General features: G+C 53.4%; 1 protein-coding gene across 1 annotated transcript; it reads left to right on the top strand.

Annotated features, from left to right (window-relative positions):
* On the top strand, positions 1 to 8003 carry nopchap1 (NOP protein chaperone 1). Its single transcript, XM_060843291.1, has 4 exons — positions 1 to 111; positions 301 to 384; positions 3297 to 3433; positions 5913 to 8003. Exons 1-4 carry the CDS (start codon positions 45 to 47, stop codon positions 6102 to 6104), a joined length of 480 nt encoding a protein of 159 aa, XP_060699274.1. The 5' UTR covers positions 1 to 44; the 3' UTR covers positions 6105 to 8003.
* Positions 8004 to 12949: the final 4946 nt, after the last annotated feature.

The following is a 12949-nucleotide window of genomic DNA, read 5'->3' as shown; positions in this document are numbered from 1 at the left end:
ACGCTCCGGGTTTTGCGGGAGTTGACGGTTGGGACGTCGCGGTGATGGCGGCGGGTAATGGCTTGTGCCCGAACCGATCCAAAGAGCTTCTGAGGACGGAGAGTGGCCCTGGTGAGAGAGAGAGAGAGAGAGAGAGGGGGAGGAGAGAGAGAGGGGGAGGGAGAGGGGGAGGAGAGAGAGAGTGAGGGTGAGGGGGTGAGGGGGGGGAGGAGAGAGAGAGAGGGGGAGGGTGAGAGAGGGGGTGGGGGGGGGTGTTGAGTGGGAGAATGTGGGCTGATTTTGGGTGTGTGTTTCCGGCAGGTTTCGGGCAGAGCCTCGTGGTGGATCCGGCTCGATCGAGGAGATCGACACCGCCCCAGATCGTGAGAGTGGAGAGGAGCAGCTGTGAGTGCAGCCCTCACCCCCCCCATAACCCCCTCGCCCCCCCAACCCCCCATAACCCGTTCGCCCCCCCATGACCCCCTCCCCCCCCATGACCCCCTCCCCCCCCCCATGACCCCCTCCCCCCCCATGACCCCCTCCCCCCCCCATGACCCCCTCCCCCCCCCATGACCCCCTCCCCCCCCCATGACCCCCTCCCCCCCCCATGACCCCCTCCCCCCCCCATGACCCCCTCCCCCCCCCATGACCCCCTCCCCCCCAGAACTCCCCTCGCCGTAACACTCCTCGCCCTGGGACACCCCCCCATGACACCCCCCCCGTACCCCCCCGTAACTCCGCCCCCCGTAACACCCCTCCCCCCCGTAACACCCCTCCCCATAACACCCTCCGCCCATGACAACCCCCGTACAACACACACCCCACGACGACGCCCCCACGACCCCAGCCCCACGAGGCGACCGCGCCCCCACGATGCCGCTCCACCCACGACACCGGCCCCCCCACGATTCCTCCCCCCACCAACACCCCCCACAATGTCTCTTCCCCCGCCCGCAGTCTCTCCCCCCCGCAGTCTCTCCCCCCCGCAGTCTCTCCCCCCCGCAGTCTCTCCCCCCCCGGAGTGTCTCTTTCCCCCCCCCGCAGTCTCTCTTCCCCGTCCCGCCGTCTCTTCCCCCCACGCCAAGTCTACCCCCTCCCCTGCAGTCTCCCCTCACTCATGGTTTCCCTTCCCCCCACATTTCCCATCTCACTCCTCCACCGTGTCTCCTCCCTCCCCGCTGCCCCTTTGTCTCTCCGCTGTGCCCCTTCTCCCCCCTCCCGTCTTCCCCCCCTCCCCCCCTCCCGTCTTCCCCCCCTCCCCCCCTCCCGTCTTCCCCCCCTCCCCCCCTCCCGTCTTCCCCCCCTCCCGTCTTCCCCCCCTCCCCCCCTCCCGTCTTCCCCCCCTCCCCCCCTCCCGTCTTCCCCCCTCCCCCCTCCCGTCTTCCCCCTCTCCCCCCTCCCGTCTTCCCCCTCTCCCCCCTCCCGTCTTCCCCCTCTCCCCCCTCCCGTCTTCCCCCTCTCCCCCCTCCCGTCTTCCCCCTCTCCCCCCTCCCGTCTTCCCCCTCTCCCCCCTCCCGTCTTCCCCCTCTCCCCCCTCCCGTCTTCCCCCCCGTCTTCCCGTCTTCCCCCCTCCCCCCCTCCCCCCCGTCTTCCCCCCTTCCCCCCCGTCTTCCCCCCCTCCCGCCTTCCCCCCTCCCCCCCCGTCTTCCCCCCTCCCGTCTTCCCCCCTCCCGTCTTCCCCCCTCCCGTCTTCCCCCCCCGCCCTCCCGTCTTCCCCCCCCGCCCTCCCGTCTTCCCCCCCCGCCCTCCCGTCTTCCCCCCGCTCTCCCCCTCCTCTCCCTTTCCCCCTCCCCGTCTTTCCCGTCTCCCCCCTCCCGTCTCCCCCCTCCCGTCATCCCCCCCCGTCTCCCCCCCCTCCCGTCCCGTCCCCCCCCCGCCCTCCCGTCTCCCCCCCCGCCCTCCCGTCTCCCCCCCCGTCTCCCCCCCCGCCCTCCCGTCTCCCCCCCGGCCCTCCCGTCTCCCCCCCCTTCCCGTCTCCCCCCCCGTCTCCCCCCCCGTCTCCCCCCACCCTCCCGTCTCCCCTCCCCCCGCCCTCCAGTCTCCCCTCCCCCCGCCCTCCCGTCTCCCCTCCTCCCGCCTCTCCCCCTCCCGCCCTCCTGCCCTCTCCCCCTCCCGCCCCTCCCCCTCCCGTCTCTCCCCCTCCCGTCTCTCCCCCTCCCGTCTCTCCCGTCTCCCCTCCCGTCTCTCCCCCCCCGCCCTCCCGTCTCTCCCCCCCCGCCCTCCGTCTCTCCCCCCCCCGCCCTCCCGTCTCTCCCCCCCCCCGCCCTCCCGTCTCTCTCCCCCCCGCCCTCCCGTCTCTCTCCCCCCCGCCCTCCGTCTCTCCCCCCCCCGCCCTCCCGTCTCTCCCCCCCCGCCCTCCGTCTCTCCCCCCCCCGCCCTCCCGTCTCTCCCCCCCCCCCCGCCCTCCCGTCTCTCCCCCCCCCCGCCCTCCCGTCTCTCCCCCCCCGCCCTCCCGTCTCTCCCCCCCCGCCCTCCCGTCTCTCCCCCCCGCCCTCCCGTCTCTCCCCCCCCCCCCCGCCCTCCCATCTCTCCCGTCTCCCCCACCGCCCTCCCGCCTCTTCCCCTCCGCCCTCCCGCCCCCCCGTCTCCCGCCCCCCCGTCTCCCGCCCCCCCGTCTCCCGCCCCCCGTCTCCCGCCCCCCCGTCTCCCGCCCCCCCGTCTCCCGCCCCCCCCCCCCCGCCCCCCCTCCCGCCCCCCCGTCTCCCGCCCCCCCGTCTCCCGCCCCCCCGTCTCCCGCCCCCCCGTCTCCCGCCCCCCCGTCTCCCGCCCCCCCGTCTCCCGCCCCCCCGTCTCCCGCCCCCCCGTCTCCCGCCCCCCCGTCTCCCGCCCCCCCGTCTCCCGCCCCCCCGTCTCCCGCCCCCCCGTCTCCCGCCCCCCCGTCTCCCGCCCCCCCGTCTCCCGCCCCCCCGTCTCCCGCCCCCCCGTCTCCCGCCCCCCCGTCTCCCGCCCCCCCGTCTCCCGCCCCCCCGTCTCCCGCCCCCCCGTCTCCCGCCCCCCCGTCTCCCGCCCCCCCGTCTCCCGCCCCCCCGTCTCCCGCCCCCCCGTCTCCCGCCCCCCCGTCTCCCGCCCCCCCCGTCTCCCGCCCCCCCGTCTCCCGCCCCCCCGTCTCCCGCCCCCCCGTCTCCCGCCCCCCCCCGTCTCCCGCCCCCCCGTCTCCCGCCCCCCCGTCTCCCGCCTCCCCGTCTCCCCGCTCTCCCCGTCTTTCCCCCTCCCTTCTTTCCCCCTCCCACCACATCTTCCCCCTCCGTCCCCGTCAGTTACAATCCCACTTAGCATGTTTAAGTTTTTATCTCTACCTGTCTCTCTTTACCCCCTAGTGGTTGACAGAGTTCAGAGCTTCCTGCCAAAGATGGCCAATGCGAATCAGGAACTCCTAAAACAGATGGAGATATCTAAACCGGGACAGTTTGACATCGAGAATATAGACGATTGTTCCGATAATATTATTGAAATGGTGAGTGAGAACATAGGATGGATACGGGGGTGTGGGAGATGAGGGCGAGGGCACGACAGAGGGGTATGTGGGATGGGGGGGTGCGACAGAGGGGTGTGGTGGATGGGGGGGTGCGACAGAGGGTTGTGGAGGATGGGGGGGCGTGACAGAGGGGTGTGGAGGATGGTGGGCAGGTTGGGGTGGGGAGAGGAGGGAAGTTAGTGATGTGGGAGGGGCGAAATGGGTGTGGGCAAGCAGGGGAAGGGCGAGGTGGAGGGGAATGGGAGATGGGGAAGGGTCTGATGGGGGTGGTGGTGCCAGATTGGAGAGGGAAGATGAGGAGCATTGGAGATGGAGGGACAAATGGGGGCATGGTGAGATGGGAGTGGAAGATGGGGGAGTAGTGAGATGAAGGGAGTTGGTGGGGAGGTGGGAAGGTGTGAGATGAGAGTGGAAGGTGGGGGAGTGGTGAGATGAAGGGAGGAGATGGCCGGGTGGGTGGGGCAGTGCGAGATCAGGGGAGTGGGGGGCAGTTGGGGGAGGGGGTAAATGAGAGTGGGAGATGGGGGAATGTCGAGATGAGCTGAGTGAGGTGGGAGATGGGGAAGGAGTAGGTGTGGGGGATGGGGGATGGCAGGGCAGCTAGAAGAAGGAAGTGGAGATGGGAGTGGAGAGGTGAGATGAGGGGAATAGGTGGGCAGATGGGGAGGGGCTGGATGAGGGGAGTGGGGGACAGATGGAAGAAGAGCATGATGTGAGGATTAGGATGGCAGATGGGAGCTGTAGATGAGGGGAGTGGGAGATGGGATGGTGAGATGGCAGTGGGGGGTGGCAGATGGGCAAGGGGTGAGATGAATGGTGAGCAGGGAGAGGAAGGATGAGGGAATGGAGAGGGGAACAAGGGGGTATTCGGGAGGGACGAGGGGGTAGCGAAGGGGAGTGTGGTGTGGGAGAGGGGTGATTTGACAGGATGTTACCTGGGCTGGACAATCTGAGTTATGAGGAAGGATTGGATAGGCTGGTGGGTTGTCCTTGGAGCAGTAAAGGTTGAAAAGGGACTTGATAGAGATGTATGATCCAGAATTGCACACAATATTCCAACAGTGGCCTCACCAATGTCCTGTACAGCCGCAACATGACCTCCCAACTCCTATACTCAATACTCTGACCAATAATGGAAAGCATACCCAACAGCGTCTTCACTATCCTATTCACCTGTGACTCCACTATGAACCAGCACTCCAAGGTGTCTTTGTTCAGCAGCAGTCCCTAGGACCTTACCATTAAGTGTATAAATCCTGCTAAAATTTGCTTTCCCAAAATGCAGCACCTCGCATTTATCTGAATTAAACTCGATCTGCCACTTCTCAGCCCATTGGCCCATCTGGTCCAAATCCTGTTGTAATCTGAGGTAACCCTCTTCGCTGTCCACTACACCTCCAATTTTGGTGTCATATGCAAACTTACAAACTGTACTTCTTATGCTCGCATCCAAACCATTTATGTAAATGACAAAAAATAGAGGGCCCAGCACCGATCCTTGTGTCACTCCACTGGTCACAGGCCCCCAGTCTGAAAAACAACCCTCCACCACCACACTCTGTCTTCTAAGAGGGTTACAAAATTATGAGGGGCATGAATAGGATAAATAGACAAAGTCTTTCCCCTCTGGTTGGGGAGTCCAGAACTAGAGGGCATAGGTTTATGGTGAGAGGGGAAAGCTATAAAAGAGACCTAAGGGGCAACTTTTTCACGCAGAGGGTGGTACGTGTATGAAATGAGCTGCCAGAGGATGTGGTGGAGGCTGGTACAATTGCAACATTTAAGAGGCATTTGGATGGGTATATGAATATAAAGGTTTGGAGGGATATGGTCCGGGCGCTGGCAGGTAGGACTAGATTGGGTTGGGATATCTGGTCAGCATGGATGGGTTGGACTGAAGGGTCTGTTTCCATGCTCTACATCTCTATGACTCTGTAAGATTGAGGTGCATTGAAAGGGTGGATAGGATGGTACTGTTTTCATCCATAGAGGAGTTATCAACCAGGAAGCATAAAATTAAGAGATATTGCCGTAACCTCCAGGGGTCTAGGTAAAAAGCTGAAAAATGAGTTAAACATAGTCAAGTCTTCATTGATTGTCACAGAATTCTGTATCATGTTTCCTACTCTGCTTTTCCAGTTCCCAATCTCTTCCCATCATTCCATCCCTGACCTCTCTCCGACCTTTGTGCACCTGTTTCATTACCCCTCAGTTGCCCTCTCTTTTTCTTTCCCCCTCAATTACTCTCTCTGAAATACATTCCCACCTCACTCCCCATGATCCAAAACCTCAGCAACATCTTTCTGTGTACCCTGTCCTCACTGATCCTCCTCCAGTATCTGGAACCCTCCCTCACCCCACCCTCCCACTCAAACCAATCTCCACAGACTTAACAAACTGCAAATTGTTACTGTCCAGTTTCTCCCTGCTGCTTCATTTGCCTATTGTACTGTTTCAGAATGTGTCTCTGTTTGAGATGAATGGCTGTGATGAAAGTGGAGAGGAAACGTTAACTTCTGAGGACGAGGATTCTCAGTGTGAAAATGATTCTCAGTGTGGGGAAGTTACAGAAGCAAATCTCAAACTACACAGATCCCAGAAGCAAAAGAAGTGTAGAATAGAAGTTCTGCCAAGCGATGGCACCCACTAACTGTCCAAAGGAGCCTGGATTACAGGCATTAATTTCTTCACATTTAAGAGGGATGCAAGTGATGCAATGTCCTGCATGATTTCAGAAGATAATTGAATTGTTTAGTCCTCAGTCTCATGTTAACAGTCACACTGACCCCAGCAGCAATCAGTAACATCTCTGAGTGGATTAATAGAGCATCCATCTAAGCCGAGGAACTGAAGGTTCCTCATGAATTACCTTGCAAAGGAATCAGGCAAATGTGTGACTTTCCAGCAAAGCAGCATGCTGCACATGTCGTAGCGCGGTTTTTGTATACTTCATGTCAGTTGGTTACTTTCAACAGCCATTCAAAATAGGCTGCCTCTGGAAACAGCAGTGCCTGATGTTCCTGAACATTATGGGTCTGCTGTTCTGGTGAACTACCCGTAATGGAAATAATTTCACCAAATGTCCTGGTACTGGAGAAACTGAAAGAAATTTCTTTACCAGAATGAAGCTCTGGTTGAGTGTTAAGTTCCACAATAACCAGCAAATAGATGGACTTGGTTTAGCCATTGCTGCCCGTTTGAGAGTTTATGGTGTTAGTGTTGTAAAGAGAATGACAAGTGATGTAATTTTTGAAAAGTGAGTCAGTCAAATGAGCAGAATTTTGTAAAAGTGATGTTTGAAGTGATAACCAGAGATGCATAGGAATCTGTGCAATGTGAGTATATAACAAATCAACCCAGTTCCCTGCAGAGCTAATGAAATTTGATCGTTCACTTTACTTAGAAATCTGGGCATCCCTTTGTAATTAGGAGCTGGTGGATAATTTTGTTCAGTTCTATTGCATCTTGCTGTAACTCATATTTTTAGAAAATACCAGTTATATTTTGATATCATGAAAAGTGATTTAACAGTGACAGTACTATATCCTGTAATTACTATAAACAATCTTGTGCATTATAATCCTTGTGAACAGACTGATTGGCCAGGTCTGTGCTGCAAATTCAATGGTGCAGGAATGTGCTTTATCTGCAACAGTGATCACTTCTCAATTTGACAGCAGATCTATTTCAAATCCATCACAGCAGATTTCAGCTGTGGGTGCTGCATCCAATTGCTTGATATCATTCAAACATTTATTACTTTTGTCTGTCTTGCAACACCAGTTTTGACAAGTCATCACATCTCCTGATCCTGACCCAGCTTAATGATGCTTTTTTTTTTCTCTGCCTTTGTGTTTGAATATTCTTTTTTGTACTCTATAAGCTGATACATTTTCCCATCAAATCTAACTGCACCTGGTAGAAAGTTGGGTCATCTGTTATTTTCAATCTGTAATCTCATCACTTGTGCTTGGCCAATTGAATTTTTTTTCTTTACTCATCCTCCTCCAAAGCCCAACCCTCTTGAGTCACCTCCTTAGGATTCAATAAGCTACTGAGCATCCCTGGTTTCTTATGGTTTAGTAAGGCCAATCTCCTGATTCGGCATGTCTAGTTATTGTTGCAGTTTCTGCAGATGCACTTGTCCAGCTGTTTATTGTCATGACCCTGTGTCCAGCAGAGGGAACAAACTGCCTCTGATAAGTCTGAATGTTCCGTTGAAGGCAGTGCTGTTGTTTCCTGGTGCCTGATCTTTTCTGAAGATCAACAGTGTGGTCTCCACCTCGTGTGCATGGAGCTTTCATTTCCATTCAAAAGTTCCTATTGATCAAGAAAGACTCCCTTGAAAAGGATATACGAGTAAGGATAGTGTCAAATTGATAAACTAGGATAAAAAGAGAATGATTTTAATTACAGGCACATTCTTTTTAATAAAAGTGATTTCTTTGTATGGATAAATTAAACATTTTGGTGTAACTAATTCTGTATTCAATAATTTCCATATTATTGCTGAATGTCTCTTTTTCAGCAACACTGATTCTGTATGGTAACCTTGTTATAATTCATATTTCATTTTAAATAAAAACCTATTTGAATTTACCAGCTGAAGAGTCTTGTTTTTACTCTGTGTCTAAGTCTCATCTGAACCATAAAAATCTGAAGATTAAGTTGGTAAAGTTAACTTTTATGATGGTATATTTGAATTCTGCTGTTGACTGAAAATCTGTTTGAAGAAGTCAGAGTAAGCTGTAGTGGGACAAACAGAATACAAAAGCCATAGGAATAAATGTTGGCCATCCTGCAATGAAATGCTCATGACTCAACAAATGTAAACAGCCCTAGAAGAGAGGTTTAGATTTTAGATTAGACTTACAGTGTGGAAACAGGCCCTTCGGCCCAACAAGTCCACACCGACCCGCTGAAGCGAAACCCCACCCATACCCCTACATTACCCCTTACCTAACACTACGGGCAATTTAGCATGGCCAATTCACCTGACCCGCACATCTTTGGACTGTGGGAGGAAACCGGAGCACCCGGAGGAAACCCACGCAGACACGGGGAGAACGTGCAAACTCCACACAGTCAGTCGCCTGAGTCGGGAATTGAACCCGGGTCTTCAGGCGCTGTGAGGCAGCAGTGCTAACCACTGTGCCACCGTGTACCTCTGATTTGAGTACCAATTTACTGGGGGAGATTTATCTTTGGGAGGATTTTATGATTTTGCCCTTCCATTCAATGCACAGAATGTGCTGCAAACACTTTGAGATTGGATAAGCTGGGTTTCTTCGGGAGAGGCCAAGTGAAGATTTAATTCAGGCATTTAAAATTATTAGGGACCTCAGTGAGTGGATAGGGCATACCTTGTTAGCTAATGCTAGGTCAGTGGTTTTCAAGTAACTGGCAGAAAAATTAATGAGGCACAGAGGGCAATTTTTTTCACCAAAGTTGTCTGGAAGGGTAATGGGGATCTGGTCTAATTGCTTGAATAAATAATACAGCCAGATTCTTCAAAGAACTTTACAGAGCTTTATACCAAAAGTTGAAAAGCAAGATTAAACTTTTTTAGCGCTGGCATTTTTTCAACATTAATTTTTAAACATCATTATGTTACGTGATCAGGAGACAGTCATTGATGATTGATCATTGAAAATAGAACATTGCAGCACACTCCAGGCCTTCGGCCCTCAATATTGAAATCAATCTGAAGGTTATCTATCCTACACTATTCCATTTTCATCCATATGTTTATCCAGTGACCATTTAAATGCTCTTAAAAGTTGGTGAGTCTACTACTGTTGCAGGCAGAGCTTTCTATGTCCTTACTACTCTGTGTGAAGAAACTATCTCTGACATCTGTCCTCTATCTGTCACCCCTCAATTTAAAGTTATGTCCCTTCATGTTGGCCATCACTATTCAAGTAAAAAGGCTCTCACTGTCCATCCTATCTAACCCTCTGATCATGTTTGTGACTCTATTAAAAGTTCTCAACCACCTTATCCCTAATGAAATCAGCCTCACTCTCTCGGCGGACCAAGTAACGGCTGTCTGGTGGTGTTTTTGAAGTCGCGGGGTAAGTCCAGTTCGTGTTTTTTTTTCCAAACAGCTAAAAGTTTTAAAGTTTTTTTTAAGCGCCTAGCGGACCCAGAAGCTGGTGCCGTGCTAGGTTACCTGGGTAGGGTTTTTTCTTATAAAAGCGCGCAGGCGAGGAACCCGAGGCACTACAGGGGTAGAGCCTCCCACCCGCCCTCCTCCTCTAACCTAATAATAAGACCCGTTGTGGCAAGCAGGTAAGTGCTGCATTTTGCTTGTTTGTTTCTTTAGATTTAGTTTTAAAGCTTACTTTTTAGAGGGATGGCAGTGCAATGTTCCTCTTGCAACATGTATGAGGTGAGGGAAGCCATTAGCGTCCCTGCTGATTACACTTGCAAGAAGTGCATCCATCTCCAGCTCCTCCAAGACCGTGTTAGGGAACTGGAGCTGGAGTTGGATGAACTGCGGATCATTCGGGAGGCAGAGGTGGTCATAGATCAGAGCTATAGGGAAGTAGTTACACCGAAAGTTATAGATAGATGGGTGACAGTGAGGGGGAGTGGGAGGAACCAGCCAGTGCAGGTCATTCCCCTCAAGAACAAGTATACCGTTTTGGATACTTGTGGGGGGGATGGCTTATCAGGGGTAAGCAACGAGGTTCAGGCCTCTGGCACGGAGCCTGGCCCCGTTGCTCAGAAGGGAAGGGTGGAGAAAGTTAGAGCGATAGTTCTTAGGGACTCAATAGTGAGGGGTACAGATAGGTGGTTTTGTGGGGGCGACAGAGACTCACGATTGGTATGTTGCCTCCCAGGTGCAAGGGTACGTGATGTCTCTGATCGTGTTTTCCGGGTCCTTAAGGGGGAGGGGGAGCAGCCCCAGATCATGGTCCACGTTGGCACCAACGACATAGGTAGGAAGAGGGGTGAGGATGTCAGGCAGGCTTTCAGGGAGCTAGGTTGGAAGCTCAGAGCTAGAACAAACAGAGTTGTTGTCTCTGGTGCCACGTGATAGAGAGTCGAGGAATAGGGAGAGAGAGCAGTTGAATGCGTGGCTACAGGCATGGTGCAGGAGGGAGGGATTCCGGTTTCTGGACAACTGGGGTTCTTTCTGGGGAAGGTGGGACCTCTATAAACAGGATGGTCTACACCTGAACCTGAGGGGCACCAGTATCCTTGGGGGGAGGTTTGCTAGTGCTCTTTGGGAGGGTTTAAACTAACTCTGCAGGGGCATGGGAACCTGGACTGTAGCTTCAGGGTACAGGACCTTGAGTGTAGGGAGGTTAGGAACAAGGCATCGATTTCGAAGGAGGGTGCCTGTAAACAGAAAGGTGGCTTGAAGTGTGTATACTTCAATGCCAGAAGTATAAGAAATAAGGTAGGTGAACTTGCAGCGTGGGTTTGTACCTGGGACTTCGATGTTGTGGCCATTACAGAGACGTGGGTAGAACAGGGGCAGGAATGGCTGTTGCAGGTTCCAGGGTTTAAATGTTTTAGTAGGGTCAGACATGGGGGTAAAAGAGGGGGAGGTGTGGCATTGCTTGTCAAGGATAGCATTACAACGGTGGAAAGGACGATGGAGGAAGATTTGCCATATGAGGTAGTTTGGGCTGAGGTTAGAAATAGGAAAGGTGAGGTCACCCTGTTAGGTGTTTTCTACAGGCCTCCCAATAGTCCGAGAGAAGTAGAGGATAGTATTGCGAGGATGATTCAGGAGAAGAGTGAAAGTAGCAGGGTGGTTGTTATGGGGGACTTTAACTTCCCAGATATTGACTGGGAAAGCTATAGCTTGAGTTCGTTAGATGGGTTGGTGTTTGTCCAATGTGTGCAGGAGGGTTTCCTGATACAATATGTAGACAGGCCAACAAGAGGTGAGGCTATACTGGATTTGGTTCTAGGTAATGAACCAGGCCAGGTGTTAGACTTGGAGGTAGGTGAGCACTTCGGGGACAGTGACCACAACTCGGTGACTTTTACTTTAGTGATGGAGAGGGATAAGTGTGCACTGCAGGGCAAGAGCTATAGCTGGGGGCAGGGAAATTATGATGCGGTGAGGCATGACTTAGGATGCGTGGATTGGAAAAACAGGCTTCAGGAGAAGAACACTAATGATATGTGGAGATTGTTCAAGGAACACCTATTGAGTGTCCTTGATAAGTATGTACCAGTCAGGCAGGGAGTAAAGGGTCTTGTGAGGGAGCCGTGGTTTAATAGGGAATTGGAATCCCTTGTGAAAGGGAAGAGGGCGGCCTATGTAAGGATGAGGTGTGAAGGTTCAGTTGGGGCGATTGAGAGTTATAAGGTAGCCAGGAAGGATCTGAAGAGAGAGCTAAGAGCAGCGAGAAGGGGACATGAAAAGTCCTTAGTTGGTAGGATTAGGGAAAACCCAAAGGCTTTCTATAGGTATGTCAGGAATAAAAGGATGACTAGGGTAGGTATCGGTCCAGTCAAGGATAGTAGTGGGAAGTTGTGCGTGGAGGCTGAGGAGATTGGTGAGACACTAAATCAATACTTTTCGTCAGTATTCACTCAGGAACGGGACTCTGTTGCTGGTGTGAATATTGAGTCACAAGTGATTAGAATGGATGGCCTTGAAGTATGTAGGGAGGAGGTTTTGGGAATACTGGAAAGGATGAAAATAGATAAGTCTCCTGGGCCTGATGGCATTTACCCTAGGATCCTCTGGGAAGCTAGGGAGAAGATAGCAGAGCCATTGGCCTTGATTTTTATGTCGTCATTGTCAACGGGAATAGTACCAGAAGACTGGAGGATAGCAAACGTGATCCCCTTGTTCAAGAAGGGGAGTAGGGACAGCCCGAGTAACTATAGGCCAGTGAGTCTCACTTCTGTTGTGGGCAAAGTCTTAGAGAGAATTGTAAGGGATAAGATTTATGAACATCTGGATAGGAATAATGTGATCAAGGATAGTCAGCATGGTTTTGTGAAGGGCAGGTCGTGCCTCACAAACCTTATTGAGTTCTTTGAGAAGGTGACTAAGGAGGTGGATGAGGGTAAAGCAGTAGATGTGGTGTATATGGATTTTAGCAAAGCGTTCGATAAGGTACCCCATGGTAGGCTAATGCAAAAACTACGGAGGTATGGCATTGAGGGTGCATTAGAGGTTTGGATTAGGAATTGGCTGGCTGGAAGGAGACAGAGGGTAGTAGTTGATGGACTAGGTTCATCTTGGAGTGCAGTTACTAGCGGTGTACCACAGGGATCTGTTTTGGGACCGTTGCTGTTTGTCATCTTTATAAATGAGCTAGAGGAGGGGCTTGAAAGCTGGGTGAGCAAGTTTGCGGATGACACAAAGGTCGGTGGAGTTGTGGACAGTGAAGAAGGATGTGGCAGATTACAGCGGGATATAGATAGGTTGCAGAGCTGGGCAGAAAGGTGGCAGATGGAATTCAATGTAGCTAAGTGTGAAGTCATTCACTTTGGTAGGAGTAACAAGAAGATGGATTA

This window comes from Hemiscyllium ocellatum, chromosome 23 (assembly GCF_020745735.1).
Source record: "Hemiscyllium ocellatum isolate sHemOce1 chromosome 23, sHemOce1.pat.X.cur, whole genome shotgun sequence".
Classification (NCBI taxonomy): domain Eukaryota; kingdom Metazoa; phylum Chordata; class Chondrichthyes; order Orectolobiformes; family Hemiscylliidae; genus Hemiscyllium; species Hemiscyllium ocellatum.
This window is presented reverse-complemented; position numbering and strand designations above follow the sequence as displayed.